At 32.7% G+C, this 14,166-nt stretch overlaps 2 protein-coding genes across 2 annotated transcripts; both read right to left on the bottom strand.

The window, feature by feature from the left end:
* Nucleotides 1-854: 854 nt before the first annotated feature.
* LOC100797105 (40S ribosomal protein S2-4) lies at nt 855-3,403 on the bottom strand. Its single transcript, XM_003525179.5, has 2 exons — nt 2,099-3,403; nt 855-1,206 (listed from the first exon to the last, which is right to left on the bottom strand). Exons 1-2 carry the CDS (start codon nt 2,756-2,758, stop codon nt 1,048-1,050), a joined length of 819 nt encoding a protein of 272 aa, XP_003525227.1. The 5' UTR covers nt 2,759-3,403; the 3' UTR covers nt 855-1,047.
* An 862-nt stretch (nt 3,404-4,265) lies between these two features.
* On the bottom strand, nt 4,266-8,042 carry LOC100797651 (E3 ubiquitin protein ligase RIE1). Its single transcript, XM_003525180.5, has 5 exons — nt 7,346-8,042; nt 6,069-6,188; nt 5,284-5,416; nt 5,026-5,184; nt 4,266-4,782 (listed from the first exon to the last, which is right to left on the bottom strand). The coding sequence occupies exons 1-5, from the start codon at nt 7,804-7,806 to the stop codon at nt 4,621-4,623; spliced, it is 1,035 nt and encodes a 344-aa protein (XP_003525228.1). The 5' UTR covers nt 7,807-8,042; the 3' UTR covers nt 4,266-4,620.
* Nucleotides 8,043-14,166: the final 6,124 nt, after the last annotated feature.

Here is a 14,166-nt window from a genome sequence, read left to right as displayed (position 1 = left end):
AACAGAAAGAAAAAAAAAAAAGGCCTCTCATATTCCATGTAGTCAAGTTTTCTCCAAATTGTCTAAGGTTAGTTTGGTCTTCTTTTGTGACACTGTCCCATGTAACAACACCATGTGAAATAAATCTTTCGCCAGTACTATGATCATGCTAAGAAATCTTTAAAATCGTCATTAGTGACAGATTTTCTAGAGTTGTAGGGGGTGTATCGTAACCACTTTATATTCGTAAGTTGTGTGCTCCCATGTGGAGGGTCCTTCCCTCCATGCTTGAGGGTGGCACCACAAATATTAGGGGGCCACTACTTTGGATTCGCAAAGTAGCATCGTAGTTTCGCTTGCACAACAACCTAAAATTTATAGCGGTGACTTTGTACTGCTATCAATTCAACAGTTTGATTATCCTTGGAGGAGAGGTTGTGATCACTTGTGTGGGGTATAAACAGGTTTCTTTCTAATATTTATGCCCGTAATGTGACCACTTACCTCATGCAACACCACTATACAACCAGTTTAATTCATAACCTGTAGGCAGAAAAAACACAATACCCAGGAATGTATTTTACAGCAGCACATAAAATTTGATTGTTAGTTGACATACAGTTTAAGGTATTATTGAGTATTGAATCAAAATATACCAATAATTTATTCCCAATTAACGATAGCACCTCATCACATGGGACGCAAGCAGATTCAGCACGCACATCCAATTAAAAGAATGCTTAGCGTTAAAAATGACAACCAAATACAACTAAGATATTGTATTAAATCAACTCTCATGGGAATGCAGAAACACATTTTCTTTTCTTTGAATTATGATTTAGTTGGGACAGCATGAAAAATTTAATAAACCCCTGTTTGAAAGTTCAGTAAATAATATCCATTCAACTAAATTTGAGAAAAAACAAAAAGCATGGAGATATATAATATGTCCTTCAATAGAAAATGAAATAACAAAAGGTAGCAAAACATATAATTACTGGGTCCTAGCATGCTTAAGACGAGGCACAATCATCCGATAACATCAAAACTGCTGCTGCTTCTGCTAACTCAAGCCTCCACCCTTTCCTCCTCGAGGATAAGGGCCTTCCCTGTTGGCTTTGCCAATAGATCAGTGTACTCTTGGAATGGTGATTTGGAGAACCGAGTCTCCTTCCAGAATTCAGGTGTTAGAAAACCGTAGGTTTTCAGCAAACAGTCAAAAGTAGCCTGTAAAAACACAAGTGGCATTATTATGAACACGGATAAATTAGAAATACCTAACAAGTTTCATATTATCATCAATTGAGTAGTTGTTTCAGAGTGTATACAAAGGATTTATACTTCAAAGGACCAAAATAAATAATAATAACTAAGAAAACATGCTACCAAAATAAATACCATAAGGATCTATAAGGAATTCACTTTTCAATAAGCACTGTTATAAAAAAGAAATCAAGGCAAAATTATCTTTTGAAGAAGCTAGGTGAGATTGACGTTACAACTAGTGCATAAGCGAATTATAACTTACGAAAGAATCCTATTTCACTTTAACTTCTTATTTCTTTGTACATTGCTGAGAAGTTTATTTAAACAAGGTTTACATTTAACATAGAACTTGTATTTCTTCGTAACCCTTTACAACCAGTACAATTAAGCATTAGACACAAATAAACGTCATAAAGAAGTAAAGAAAATCATTTGCATTCCTAATGTAAAATTGTGCACAATTCCAAGTGCTAATCCAATCAAATAAAAGATATAGACATCCAACACCATTAAAGTCGCGTAACAATAATGTTATCAACTTGCAAAGAGAAAGATACATATAGCAGCATCAGTAAAAGACTAAAAAAATGCAGCGCACACTCAAAAGGTCAAAGGGTGGGTCCTAACTTGGATGAAAAAAGCTTAAAACAAAACGAAGGAAAACATGAACGCAAGCACGCCATCACAAGTACTTGAGAGAATTCACGTTCACAGAAACATTATTATTATTCATTTAACAAATTCACACACATTTGATAACTTATTATAAACCACGATAATGAAGCTATATCAGACAATCAATTAAACAAAAGAAAGACATTAAATGATTATAAGAATAAGAGAAGTTAACAACCTTGACGAAATTTCCGAGGGTTTTGGTGGAACCCCTGGAGGAAGTGAAGACGTCATCGATTCCAGCGAACTGCAAGACCTTCTTGGGGACCCTAGCGGCGACGATTCCGGACCCACGAGGGGCGGGGACCATGCGGACGGTGACGGAGCCACACTTTCCGGTAACCTTGCAGGGAACGGTGTGGGGCTTTCCGATCTTGTTACCCCAATAGCCTCTCCTCACAGGAATAACAGAGAGCTTTGCGAGAATGATGGCGCCGCGTATGGCGGTGGCGACTTCCTTGCTGCACTTCACTCCGAGACCGACGTGGCCGTTGTTGTCGCCGACCACCACGAAGGCCTTGAAGCGGGTTCGCTGACCGGCGCGGGTCTGCTTCTGGACGGGCATGATCTTCATCACCTCGTCCTTCAGGGTGGGCCCCACGAGGGTGTCAATGATTTGGTGCTCCTTGATTGGGAGCGAGTGTAGGTAGATCTGCTCCAGGCTCCGAATTTTCCCCTCCTTCACCAGGCGCCCCAGCTTCGTCACTGGGACCCACTTCTCCTCCTCGTCGCGGCGCCCTCCTGCCCTGCGCCGCCCTCGTCCCCTGTCGCCGCCGCGTCCACGACCGCCAAAGCCGCGACCGAAACCGGCACGGTCTCCGCCTCCACGTTCGGCCATGTTGTTGTGATTGAAAGAGAGCGAATAGAGAGAAATGGAATGCGTAAGGTTTGGCTGCTCTAAGTAGGGTTTCTCTCTGGTGTTGGTGTTATTATATGCAGCAGGGGTAGTAGGGTTTTCAGTTTGCTGTGTGTGGTTAGTTTCCGGGTTTAGTCAAAGCCCACTTAGGGCTTATCCAACTACTTTTGGCCCAACTATTTCACAAACTTACCAATCTAACTTTTTGCGGTCTGTCTAAATATTAATTGCACCCATAAGTCACCAAATTGACACCCATACTTCACAAAGATTATTATCAATCATCCCTTTCTATAGTTTCTATATTTTTTTAAAAAGATATTTGTGTTTTTAGTTCTCAATGAAGGACTAAAACCATATCAATTTTAATAAATAAATGGACTAAAAATATATTAAATTTTTAGAGACCAAAATCAGCATTTTCATATATTTTTGGAGATCAAAAACATATTTTACTCTTCAATATTTTAGATTTGTTGTAGTCTTGCTATATTATACTTACCGTTAAGTGAGCTAATTGAATGCTTCAGTTAAGAAGAGAAACATACTTCTAAGAGATAAGTACAGTTACGCAGTTATGGATTAAAAAGAAAAGGGACATGGATCCTCCAAAATAGTGTTTGAAGTCTCCCATCCAACTTCGGTCCACTGGCATGCAACAACCGATTTACAAATAACAATATTTCACAAAATGTGAATACAAAACAAGGACAAATCAAGGAATTTAACACAAATAATTAATATATTAAAATTAAAATTAAATTGTTTTAATATTATGCAAGTTCGATCTTTAGCAAAGAGTTCAAGTATCAATTGCAACCAGAGCAGTTTAGACCAATGCTTTGTATTACTAAGATACAATCATTTATAATTTTTTAATAGTATAAACTAAACATTTTAAGAGTCAAGATCCATGCAATTTCAAAAACAGCAGAGGATCTAAAGTCCAATTAAAACTCAACAGTAAAAATTATAACTAATTTTAAAATTTGTCACTCTTGATTTGATTGCTATCAATCTCAACTGTAATTTACAATGAACAAAGAACAATTGTAAGTCAACTTTATTCTTTAAAGTACATCTCGTCAACTTTAGAAAAGTCGTATCTAATTTAATTTAGTGACTAAACACTTGGGAGAAAAATACCTAAGGTGATGCTTTCATTATTTCTTACACAAATTTTTAACAACAGAAAATGAAACAAAAATAAAAATATTTTCTAGCAAACCATGACCACGAAGTGTGGCTCAACCGGCAACTTAAAACAACAAAATCTCACACCTTCAAAGGACAGAAGACCAAAATCACTAGGACAAATCGTTTGTGCCCAAACTGAACACTGAAAAAGTTTTTTAAAGATAAGCTTTGAGAAGCAACAGTGTGAACAAAGGGACGGGAACGGTTCTCATGTGACCAAGCAAAAATAAAGCAATTATCTTTGTTTCTACCAAAACAAACAAACAAAGAACCATAAAATACACTCCTGGAATAAGCTGAAAGTTAGACTGCCACACTTTCCATTGTTTTCTCCCATATAAACAAATTTGATACAAGAAATAGGACGATTTTCAAATGACTAATAAAGGAGAAATAAGGATCAAATGAAATCGTTAACTTATTTAAAAGATCTCTATACGGCACCTTTCCTTCTTACCTCTACCTTTTTCTCTACTGAAGCAATTAAGCAACAAAACAATGACAGCTAAACCGAGCAAATTGGGAGACGTTCTATTTTTTCATGTCTTGATATTATCTACATATACGCATCAGCGGTTGAAAACCCTGAGCTGTTATATAATAAAACTCAGCTTGATATTATATATCTTTGATCGCCTTTAGTATTGTCACACCTGTTCATTTCCCTTGAGAATATTATACTTGCAAAGAGGACAAGTTGCATTCATCTTTAACCATTTCACTATGCATGTAGAATGGAAATGATGGTTACAAGGAAGAACATGAAGTTCAGCTCCATCCTCATAAGAAGAGATGCATATACAGCATTCCTGAAAAGGAAAAAGAAATTTGATTTATTACTTTCATAAATCTTTTAAATTTTATTATCCCAATGAAGAAATTAGATTTTTTTCCCTTTTTGGACAACCATAAATTCACACACAAAGAACTTACGGAGCTACTGCATGAATCTTTATATGCAGTGACTAAAACAGAAAATCAAGGAACCTCTTGCAGAAGTAATTAACTACACAAGGCTGAAAGAAATTAATTATGTGTTCTGTAAAACATACTGCATCCTCTGGTGAAAGTGTTCGTTCATTCACCGAATAACCGTTGCTGGTCTCCATAGGAATCATTGATCCTCCTCCCTCACCAGGTGTTTCCTCATTGCTTAACAATTGAAATCTGTATTTTGGAAGTATACTGAGATCTGATTCTGATGCACCCTCCTACAGTCTCATGAAATGAGGCAATGAGAACAAATAGAAAGCCAACAAATATTTGAAACTTTTTGTCATGATTTATTATTTTAAAAAAAGGAGGCATACCTGTCCTGCAACAGCATAGAGAATAGCAATAATACAGGGCAAACAACAACAGAGGGCAATTCCAATCAAGCATGCCAAAACAACACAAAAGATAGCAAAGAAGACATCAAATGCCAAAAAGACAACAGACAACCTGTACAAAACCAAAGAAGATATTTAATATCAGCAACATTGCATAATTCATCATGCAATCAACCAATTTTCTGTCAAAAAAATAAAAGCAATATTAAAAAACAAAATTAATTTTTAAAAAACCCTCTGTAAAGAAATTTTTAATTTAAAGAAAGACTATTTAGCTTTTTCTTTGGTCCATATTTAACATTCTGAGGTCTAATTTCACAAAACAAGAGTTACTCAATTGATTTCTCATATATTAGGATGGATTATGACATTGCAATCAAGAAAAAAAGGCCTTAACTTCATAAGAAATGGCATTAGTAATATAAGCATGGAGATGAGTGGTTTTCATACATAACTTTAAAATAAAAATAAAAGAGATACATCACAAAACAGATAGTATACTTGAAGGCGCCTTGCATTGGTCTATACTAACTGAAAATGGCATATCATTCTTATATAAATAAATAAACAAATATGAGCATACCTTTTGTAATCTTTTGAATGGAAAATCAAGATACCTCTGTATGCAGGTAAAATATTCTTATACAAGAATGCAATTTATTCATGCAAGAGCAAGTATTGTGTGTGCACGTGCACACCAATGTAAAGAGTTAACAAAATAATATAAGAATTATTCTTGAAATTCAGTCTAAATAAAGGCTTACCAGTATAAACGTGGAGCATCTTGCAGCAGAATATCACCACCAGAGACAACCCAATAAAAGCCCACCATCCACCAAAGTAATGAAATCATGGTATTCAATGACGCACATCGTTTTGTGAATCTGGGTTGTAGGTAATCAATTTCAGTATACCCAGTCAAGCACAGTCTAAAGGAAGTATATAATAATAAACCAAACAACATGTAAATAGTATATTAAAATGTTTTAGCAGCAAGGGCACTCATACAGTAAGAGACATTTAATTTTCTTTTCCCGCAGTGAATGGATAATCCAACAATTAGTTCTCATATTACACAAAATGAAGTATAGTTTCTGTACCAAAATATTCCATTGGCAAAAATCTTAATGACACTCGTACCTTTCAACATAACAAGCTAAATACCACTTTTACTAATCATACACATACACTAGAAAAGCTAATTATACCATAATGCTTTCACCCAAACATTATCTATAACTGCAACAGTCTAGTAACATCTCAGTCACCTCTGAATCAACTAAAGCTAGCATGAACTTGGTTCACATACCAGGGTAGGCCAGTAGTAGAGGGCTTCATTAGGTATTCAAATTAGCAACATGTCTTAGTTTTCCTCTTTAGTACTATGCATATGAAAGCCCTAAACTTGCATAATTAAAGTTTTAATCAGGATTTATGCATCGATATTGATGGTTTCATTAAGGGAATACACAAGAAGAAACAGGGAGCAGAACAAAGATTTTACGACAAAAGGAAACAGTCCCAGTGCGGCTATACAGTATACACATAACTCAGATTCTAGATCCTTTGTTGAAGTACATCTAAGATGCGGACATTAATAGGCAAAATTGAGTAAATGATTATTTTTTATGCCAGAGGGAAAGCCCTAATGCGACGGTAAAGTTACGTCTTAGTGATGGTTGGTCATGAGCTCGAATCACAAAACAATTTCTTTGCATATGCAAGAACTCATCAAAGTCAGGAAAGGCCTCACATCTTGACAAAAATACTTGCAATTATCTACAAACAAAGTCCTCATAGTGACAGCAAGATTCAAACTCATCTCCGTTGGCATAATTGAGTACATGTATAGGTAGTAGTGTGAATTCAAATGTCACAACTATTCATAACAACCCTAAATCAAACTAACACCAAGAAAACCTATGTTACCATGCACAAAACACTATTCGAAACCCACGCATAGCGAAAATTAACAAATTGGCGAGTTTACTTATCATCAAAATGGAGCAATTGAATTGAATTGAAATAAAATTGAACAAACCCGGAGGAAGAGGAACTCCCGGAGGTTCCAACATCGTCCTCGTCGCTATCGTTGACGTCGTCGTATTGGAGGCTGGCAGCAGATTCCTCGTCCCTGGGAGCGTCGTTCCTCCTGCGGTACTCGAGCCACACGAGGGCCACGTGGACGAGGCACTGCAGCGCGTAGCCGCAGATCCACCAGCGGATCGGCGTGTTGGGGTTCTCCTTGACGGTGCAGGCGAGCATCACCGCCGAGACCAGCACGAATGCCATGTTCCACGTTATGTCGAGCGCCACCACCGGCTTCGAGTAGGTCCAGTCGGCGCGGCGCTCCTCCAGCTCACGCGCCGCCGTCTCCCGGACCACGGCGGAGTGGCCGCGGCGGCCGAGGAGGAGCGCTAGGATGGGGAGGCGGGCGGCGGCATCGGGGCGCGGGAGAAGGAGCGGCGCGTGGGACTGAGGGACGGAGTTTGGGGATGACATAGTGATGATGGCTGGCTAGAGAGAGAAACGCATAACTGAAGTTGAAACAAATAGAGAGAAGATGGAAGCGTTTCTTCAAAGTATATTATGGGGTTGACGTTGAATTTTACAGTGCCAGACCCAGGGAGAGGATCAGTTCAGAACACCCTAGTGCCTTCACAAGGACGCTTATACCCTTCTTCACTCTCTTTCTTTCCCGGTGTTATTCTTCGGACAAGTTTACGCTTACGCCTCTTGTTAGTTCTTCCCAACTTTTCATACTCTTGTTTTCTAAACCTCAATTATTTTCGATTTAATACAACATATCAATTTTAATATTTTTATATGATTCAATCGTAACTATAAAATTATAATTAGTAATTTATATTTTACAATATATATAATATTATACTATACAAAAAATTATTCATTGTGTTAATAAATTATATTGATAATAAATATAAAACTTATTTTAACTTTATAGTTTTTGGAAATATATATAACATCGAGGGAGTCGAAACAATCTCAAAATATAACGAGAATTCATTCCTAAAATGCATTGGATATAATTTTTTTTAATTTAAACATATTTAAAGTAATTTTAGGCAAGTTCGAATTTGTGAAATGAGATAAATTATATAGACCCCAATGAACCAATACTTTATTTTCTAAGCAAAACACTTATTTTGATTTTGGTCCAAGAGGAAATGGTTATGCTGGAGAAGAAATTTTAGTTTGTTTTTAGTTTATTTATTAGTTGAAAAATTTATTTAACTGATAAATAAAAAAATTTTAGTAATTTTTATTTTTTTAAAAATGATATTTGAAGTAATATTTTTTAAAACATTGATTTCTAATTTTTTTTATATTTTATTTCATTTTTTAAATATATTTATCTGATTTTTTAGTATTTTTTTAAATATATTATAATTTTTTTATTTTTTTATCATTTCATATTTTTCAACTATTTTTACTATTAATTTTATCAAACACTTATAATTTTATAAACTAACTATTTTTTTTACAATTTCATAAGAATGTTGTATACAAAACTGCTTAATTGGACTATGAAATGTAGATCCTAAAAACAAAATGAAAAAAAATCGTACAACACCTTGAAATCATAAAAAGATAAAGTCTCGGCAATGGCACGACTTTAATAAAAAAAAGTTGTTATAAAAAACTTAAAGAACACCAAATTAGAAAATAAGAAATTTTATCGCCAGTTCGCTACTTAAAAAAATCAACAAATAAAAACTAAATTTAAAAACAGAATATTTTTAAAACACAAAATTGAAAGAAAAAAGTCGTGCTATACGACTTTTGGTATAAAAAAAACTAAAAATAAATAAAAGAAGTCGTATACACTTTCATGACTTAAAAAAATAAATACGAAAAGAAGTTGTAAGCAAAGTTACGAATTTATAGAAGATTATTTTTTTTGAAAAAAAAAAATGTTGTATCGGAATGCTTGCTTTATAAGACAAAAATGGTCGTGATTATATACCCCAAAAAAAAATGGTCAGGGTTTCTTTAAATACAGGAGTTGGGATAACTTGATTATTAAAAATGTTGAGATTAGTTAAGTTCAATACTAAAATGAACGTTTTTCTAACCGGACTAAAGCATTATAAAGTCGGTTACTTCAGGGAACTTCTTATACAACAAATCGATAGGTTACATATTTGCAATAGGATCAGTCACCAGCATTCTAGGTAGCTGAGAAGCAGCCCATAAAGTACAACCATGTCAGTAACCATCAACGGAAATTTGTGGTACAACACGAGTTGCAATATTATGCAGCATACAAGACACGGATCATTGAAATAGTCACAAAGCATTCTATAATAATACCCAAGATTGGCTACAATATTTTTATCCAAAAGAAAAGAAAAAGATTGACAGCAATATTGAACACACACATTCATGCATGCAAAGACCTCCACCAAAATCATCTATAAGTTAAAAGTATGAAGGAGCCAACAGTTACACACACTTACACTTTACTAGAAGAATGTGCCATTCTAAATAAATACAAAACCTCCAAGGACAGATGAGTGCAAATGGTCATACTATTTAATTAATACCAAATTTTAATCAGGCTCAGCAACTAGATAGGACTCATCAAAGCAACAGGTAAGGGCTACAAACACAAGTTAGTAAAACAAGTATTACCAATTACCATGGTACATTTCACTCCAACAATCTCATCTAAAATTGCTAGGATAGACAAATTAATCTCTTCTTACACTTTTGATTTATTTTTTCACAAATAATTAAAAGAATCACCCCATCTTCAAATATTATAAAAAATTATGAACCTTACCTTAAGTACCCACTATCTATACAAAATTGAGTCACAGTTCAAACAGTCAGGAGTCATGAAATTTTGAAAACTTGTCATCTGAAATTGAATTATACTACGTTTTTCAATCCGCTAATCCTCTTTAAATCTCTTAGAAATGATTTGGGGAGAGGATTTGTTATCATTCATTTATCATTATTGCAGACTTAAATGACCTTTTCAGCATAAATTAGTCCAAAAATCAGAATGATATCCCTTAGTGATGTGATTGAACACAATTACTTAATATATTTTAAAAATAAAAAAAGTGATTTGATGACAATCCTTTAACCTGGTCAGAGGCATTATCTTGCAAGGTCTTCCCTCTTGGAGTTTCGTGGTATAGTCTTCTCTGGACATTTGGAGCTCCAAGTCGGCAACGAGGTAACCCCTGATTCAGCATCTACATCACCGTGGGTTTCGGTGAGAAAAATGTGAAGAGAGGAATGAACAGAAACTGGCCCTAGGTTTCTTTCATGAGTGAGAAAAACCATTACGATTACAATTACCGCGCGTTCACTGCTCTCACTTCCCGCTGCCTCAACGGGTGCAGAGCGACAGCGACGTTGTGTGTATATAATACAACTATAATTTTCAAATGAGCATAACTACGTCTTTGTATTGAAATTTTTTTATTTTTTTCACAATAATTTTTTTTAATCTATTTTACTTCTTCCGTTTTTACTCAAAATAAGAATAATTTGATAATTAAATTATTTCGAAAATTAATAATATTTTGTCATTATCTTTACTTAAATATTTTATTTCATTTAAATATACTTTATGTATTTGAATTTGAATTTTTAACATTTTTTAACCTATCATTGTTGTTTCTGTAAAAATAAATAAACTATCATTATTCTTGTTCTAATTATTTTTATATTATATTTTACTTAAATTCTTGTATTTAGTGTAATTTATCATATAATTTATTATAATTTTTTCTTTTTTCTATTAATCGCTAATTTAAATTTAAATTTTGAATATATTTTGACCTATTATTATCTTTATTTCAACTATTCTTGATCTGTCACATAATATGTTACATATTTCTAATTCTTTTCATTTATTTTATTTTAACATTTATCCTTACCTCTCATTATTTCAATCTAATTATTTTTTCATTAGTTTTCAATTAAATCAATTGTACATGATATATTTATTATATATTATAAAAAAAATTGTCAAGTAAGCAAATGTCACGCAATAACACTATTCATTTTCTCACTTAGATTCATCACTTATTAGTTGATAAAAAAATAATTTTATAATATTTAAACAACCATATAACATTACACTTTAATCCAAAATCTTAACTTTATTGATTTTTTTCTTTACTTATATGTTGTTGGACCTTCTCATTCTTATTTGATGTAGAATTTCAGCTCATACTCGTATTTCAACCATTACATTTATAAAATCTTTTCATATTATGATAATCAATTACTAAGTAAGCATTTTTTTTTCTATTTTAAATTCATTAAAATATATAATTATATTAATATTAATTAAGTTAATTATAACTGGTATGATTCTGATTATTGAATATTCAAATTGATAATATATATATATATATATCTTAATTCCAATTTATAATATATTAAATTTAAATTACAAAATCTTACACGACTTGAGATTCATTAAAAACAAAACAATATGATAACTTCATTGGTCAATTCCTATATATAACATTATGTTTTTCATTTTCGTCATTTTTTCTAGAATAATCAAATGATATATAATAAATTTGTTGATTTTTAGGGTAACTATCTAAATAAAAAGTTATATTAATGATTTCTACATTAAGTATCTTCAAAGTCTTTCGGATTCTTATCAATGAATCCCTAAACACATGCATTAAATCTTTTGCTTAAGAAACAAACAAAACACAAGTTTTAAAATCTGATAATCTTATCAAAAGATTATGTTATGGAATATTGGTGATGGCAATTCTGTTAGTTTTTAGAATGACCGCGAGCGAGCTTGGCAACTTAAACCAGCATACCAACAGTTTGGTCCCTGTTGATCAGAATCTGAAGCTTATTTCTGATTTTATTACTGCTTTTGGAGTTTGGGATTTTCATATGTTTCAGAATATCATGACTCCTCAAATTCTAAATGTTGTTACAGCTATGTCACCTCTTAGTACTTGTGGCACTGCCAGATCCACCAGATCTCATTTTGAGATCCTACAGGAGATCACCTTAGTCTCCAGCATAGTATTACTTGTAATAGTGCCTCTGTCGTGGTTTTGAGCAATCCTTTTATTCAGATTTGTTTGCTTTTGCGGATGGTATCGGTTGTTTCTCAGCTCTTAATGCTAAGTTGTGGGCAATTTTTATAGGTATTTGTGTTGCTTGGGCCCGTGATTTTCATACCTCTATGTTGAATCGGATTCCCTCATTAATATTCAGCTCCTCAAATTGAAATATACAACAACGCATCCAGCTTATGGGATTGTTAAGATGATTCCGGATTTCATTGATGATGGAGTACATATCACGTGGTCTCGTGCCCTTAGAGAGGCTAATCAAGTTGTTGATTGTTTTGCAAATTATGCTCACTCTCTTGGTGTTCAAATAAGAGGTTTAGATTTTATTCCTATTTTTGCTTCTAATGTGCTTTTGGCAGATCTAACTGCAACCGCATTTCCGCGGGATTTTTAGTGCTTTGTGGGTTTTTCCCCTCTTATTATAGAAAAAGTAATGTCAATTAGAAATAGAAACAAAAATATTTTACAAACTAAACTTAAAGAAATAATATCATGACTTATTGTGTGTGTTTTTACCACCCTAATTATGATCTATGCGATTTATCATTGGTTTGAAATTTTAAGATGTGTTTGACAATATATTTCAGTTAATTTATAAATTTTTTATTAGTTAAAAAATTTGTAGTAAACAAATTTTTTTTAGTTTCTAAAAAATGTTAATTGAAGTAACATTTTTAAAACGTTAATTTATAACTTTTATATTTTTTATTTTGTCCTTTATATATTAATCTAATTTTCTAGTTGTCATTTTAAAATAAATCATGATTTTATTATTTTTTGTCGTTTTATATTTTTCAGCAACTTCAACAACTAATTTTATCAAACATTTTTCATTTAATAAGTTAGCTTTCAACTAATTTTTTAGTTTTCAAGTAACTTTTCTATTAATTTTATCAAACATAACCATATTATTAGAATTTGTATATTAGGTCAAGCAAATTGGATTGACTCACTACTATTCCATACATCAACAATTTATAATCAAATTAAACAAATGACTTATTGAATTTTAGTAACACTTAATATTCTTCATCTCTTTTCAGAAATATATTTTACGAGGTCGAACCAAGGGTTTTAGTGATAAAAATATTATTAAAACTAGTGGTTTGTATTTATATTGTGTTATTGTGTCAAAAGTTAATAAACTATAATATTTTATAATTACAATTTCTATATTTCATTCAATGAATAATACACTCTAGATGGAAAAATTTAAAATAAATTGAATAACACAACTAAAAATAAAAATAATTAATTATTCACATGAAAACCACAACAATCTCGTCTTTAAAAAAAATATTCTCCCTCCCACTTTTTCAATAAATTGTCTCTTTGTTGACAATGACATTTTTCAACTAACTCGTGAAAGGCTTGTTAAATGAGTTAAAACTGTTATTAGTAATAAACAAAAGAAATAAAATATAAAATGATGTGTAAGAATGAATTAGAATAAAAAAATTGGGGATAAATATATAAAGTGATGAGAAGGACAACCGGAGAAAAAAAATATGATAGTACCCGAGTTCTTGTCATTGAGAAAAACATTTGTTGTTTTTGATAAAAAAAAAAAGTGTAGAAAGAATGGAGAATGCAACAATGTTGAAATATTAGGAAGAAAAAAAAACACAAATAAGATTCAGGATAGAAAGAAAATTGAAAGTCACGAACTGAAAACTTTAAGAAAGAGTACAATTATGTTTTATAGATAAGATGCATAAAAAAGAGTGTGTAATTTTTCACGCCTAGTTCTCTTGCCCGCTTCGTT

Source organism: Glycine max, chromosome 5 (genome assembly GCF_000004515.6).
Source record: "Glycine max cultivar Williams 82 chromosome 5, Glycine_max_v4.0, whole genome shotgun sequence".
NCBI classification, from domain to species: Eukaryota; Viridiplantae; Streptophyta; class Magnoliopsida; order Fabales; family Fabaceae; genus Glycine; species Glycine max.
The sequence above is the reverse complement of the archived record's forward strand: the minus strand, read 5'-3'. Positions and strand labels throughout refer to the sequence as shown.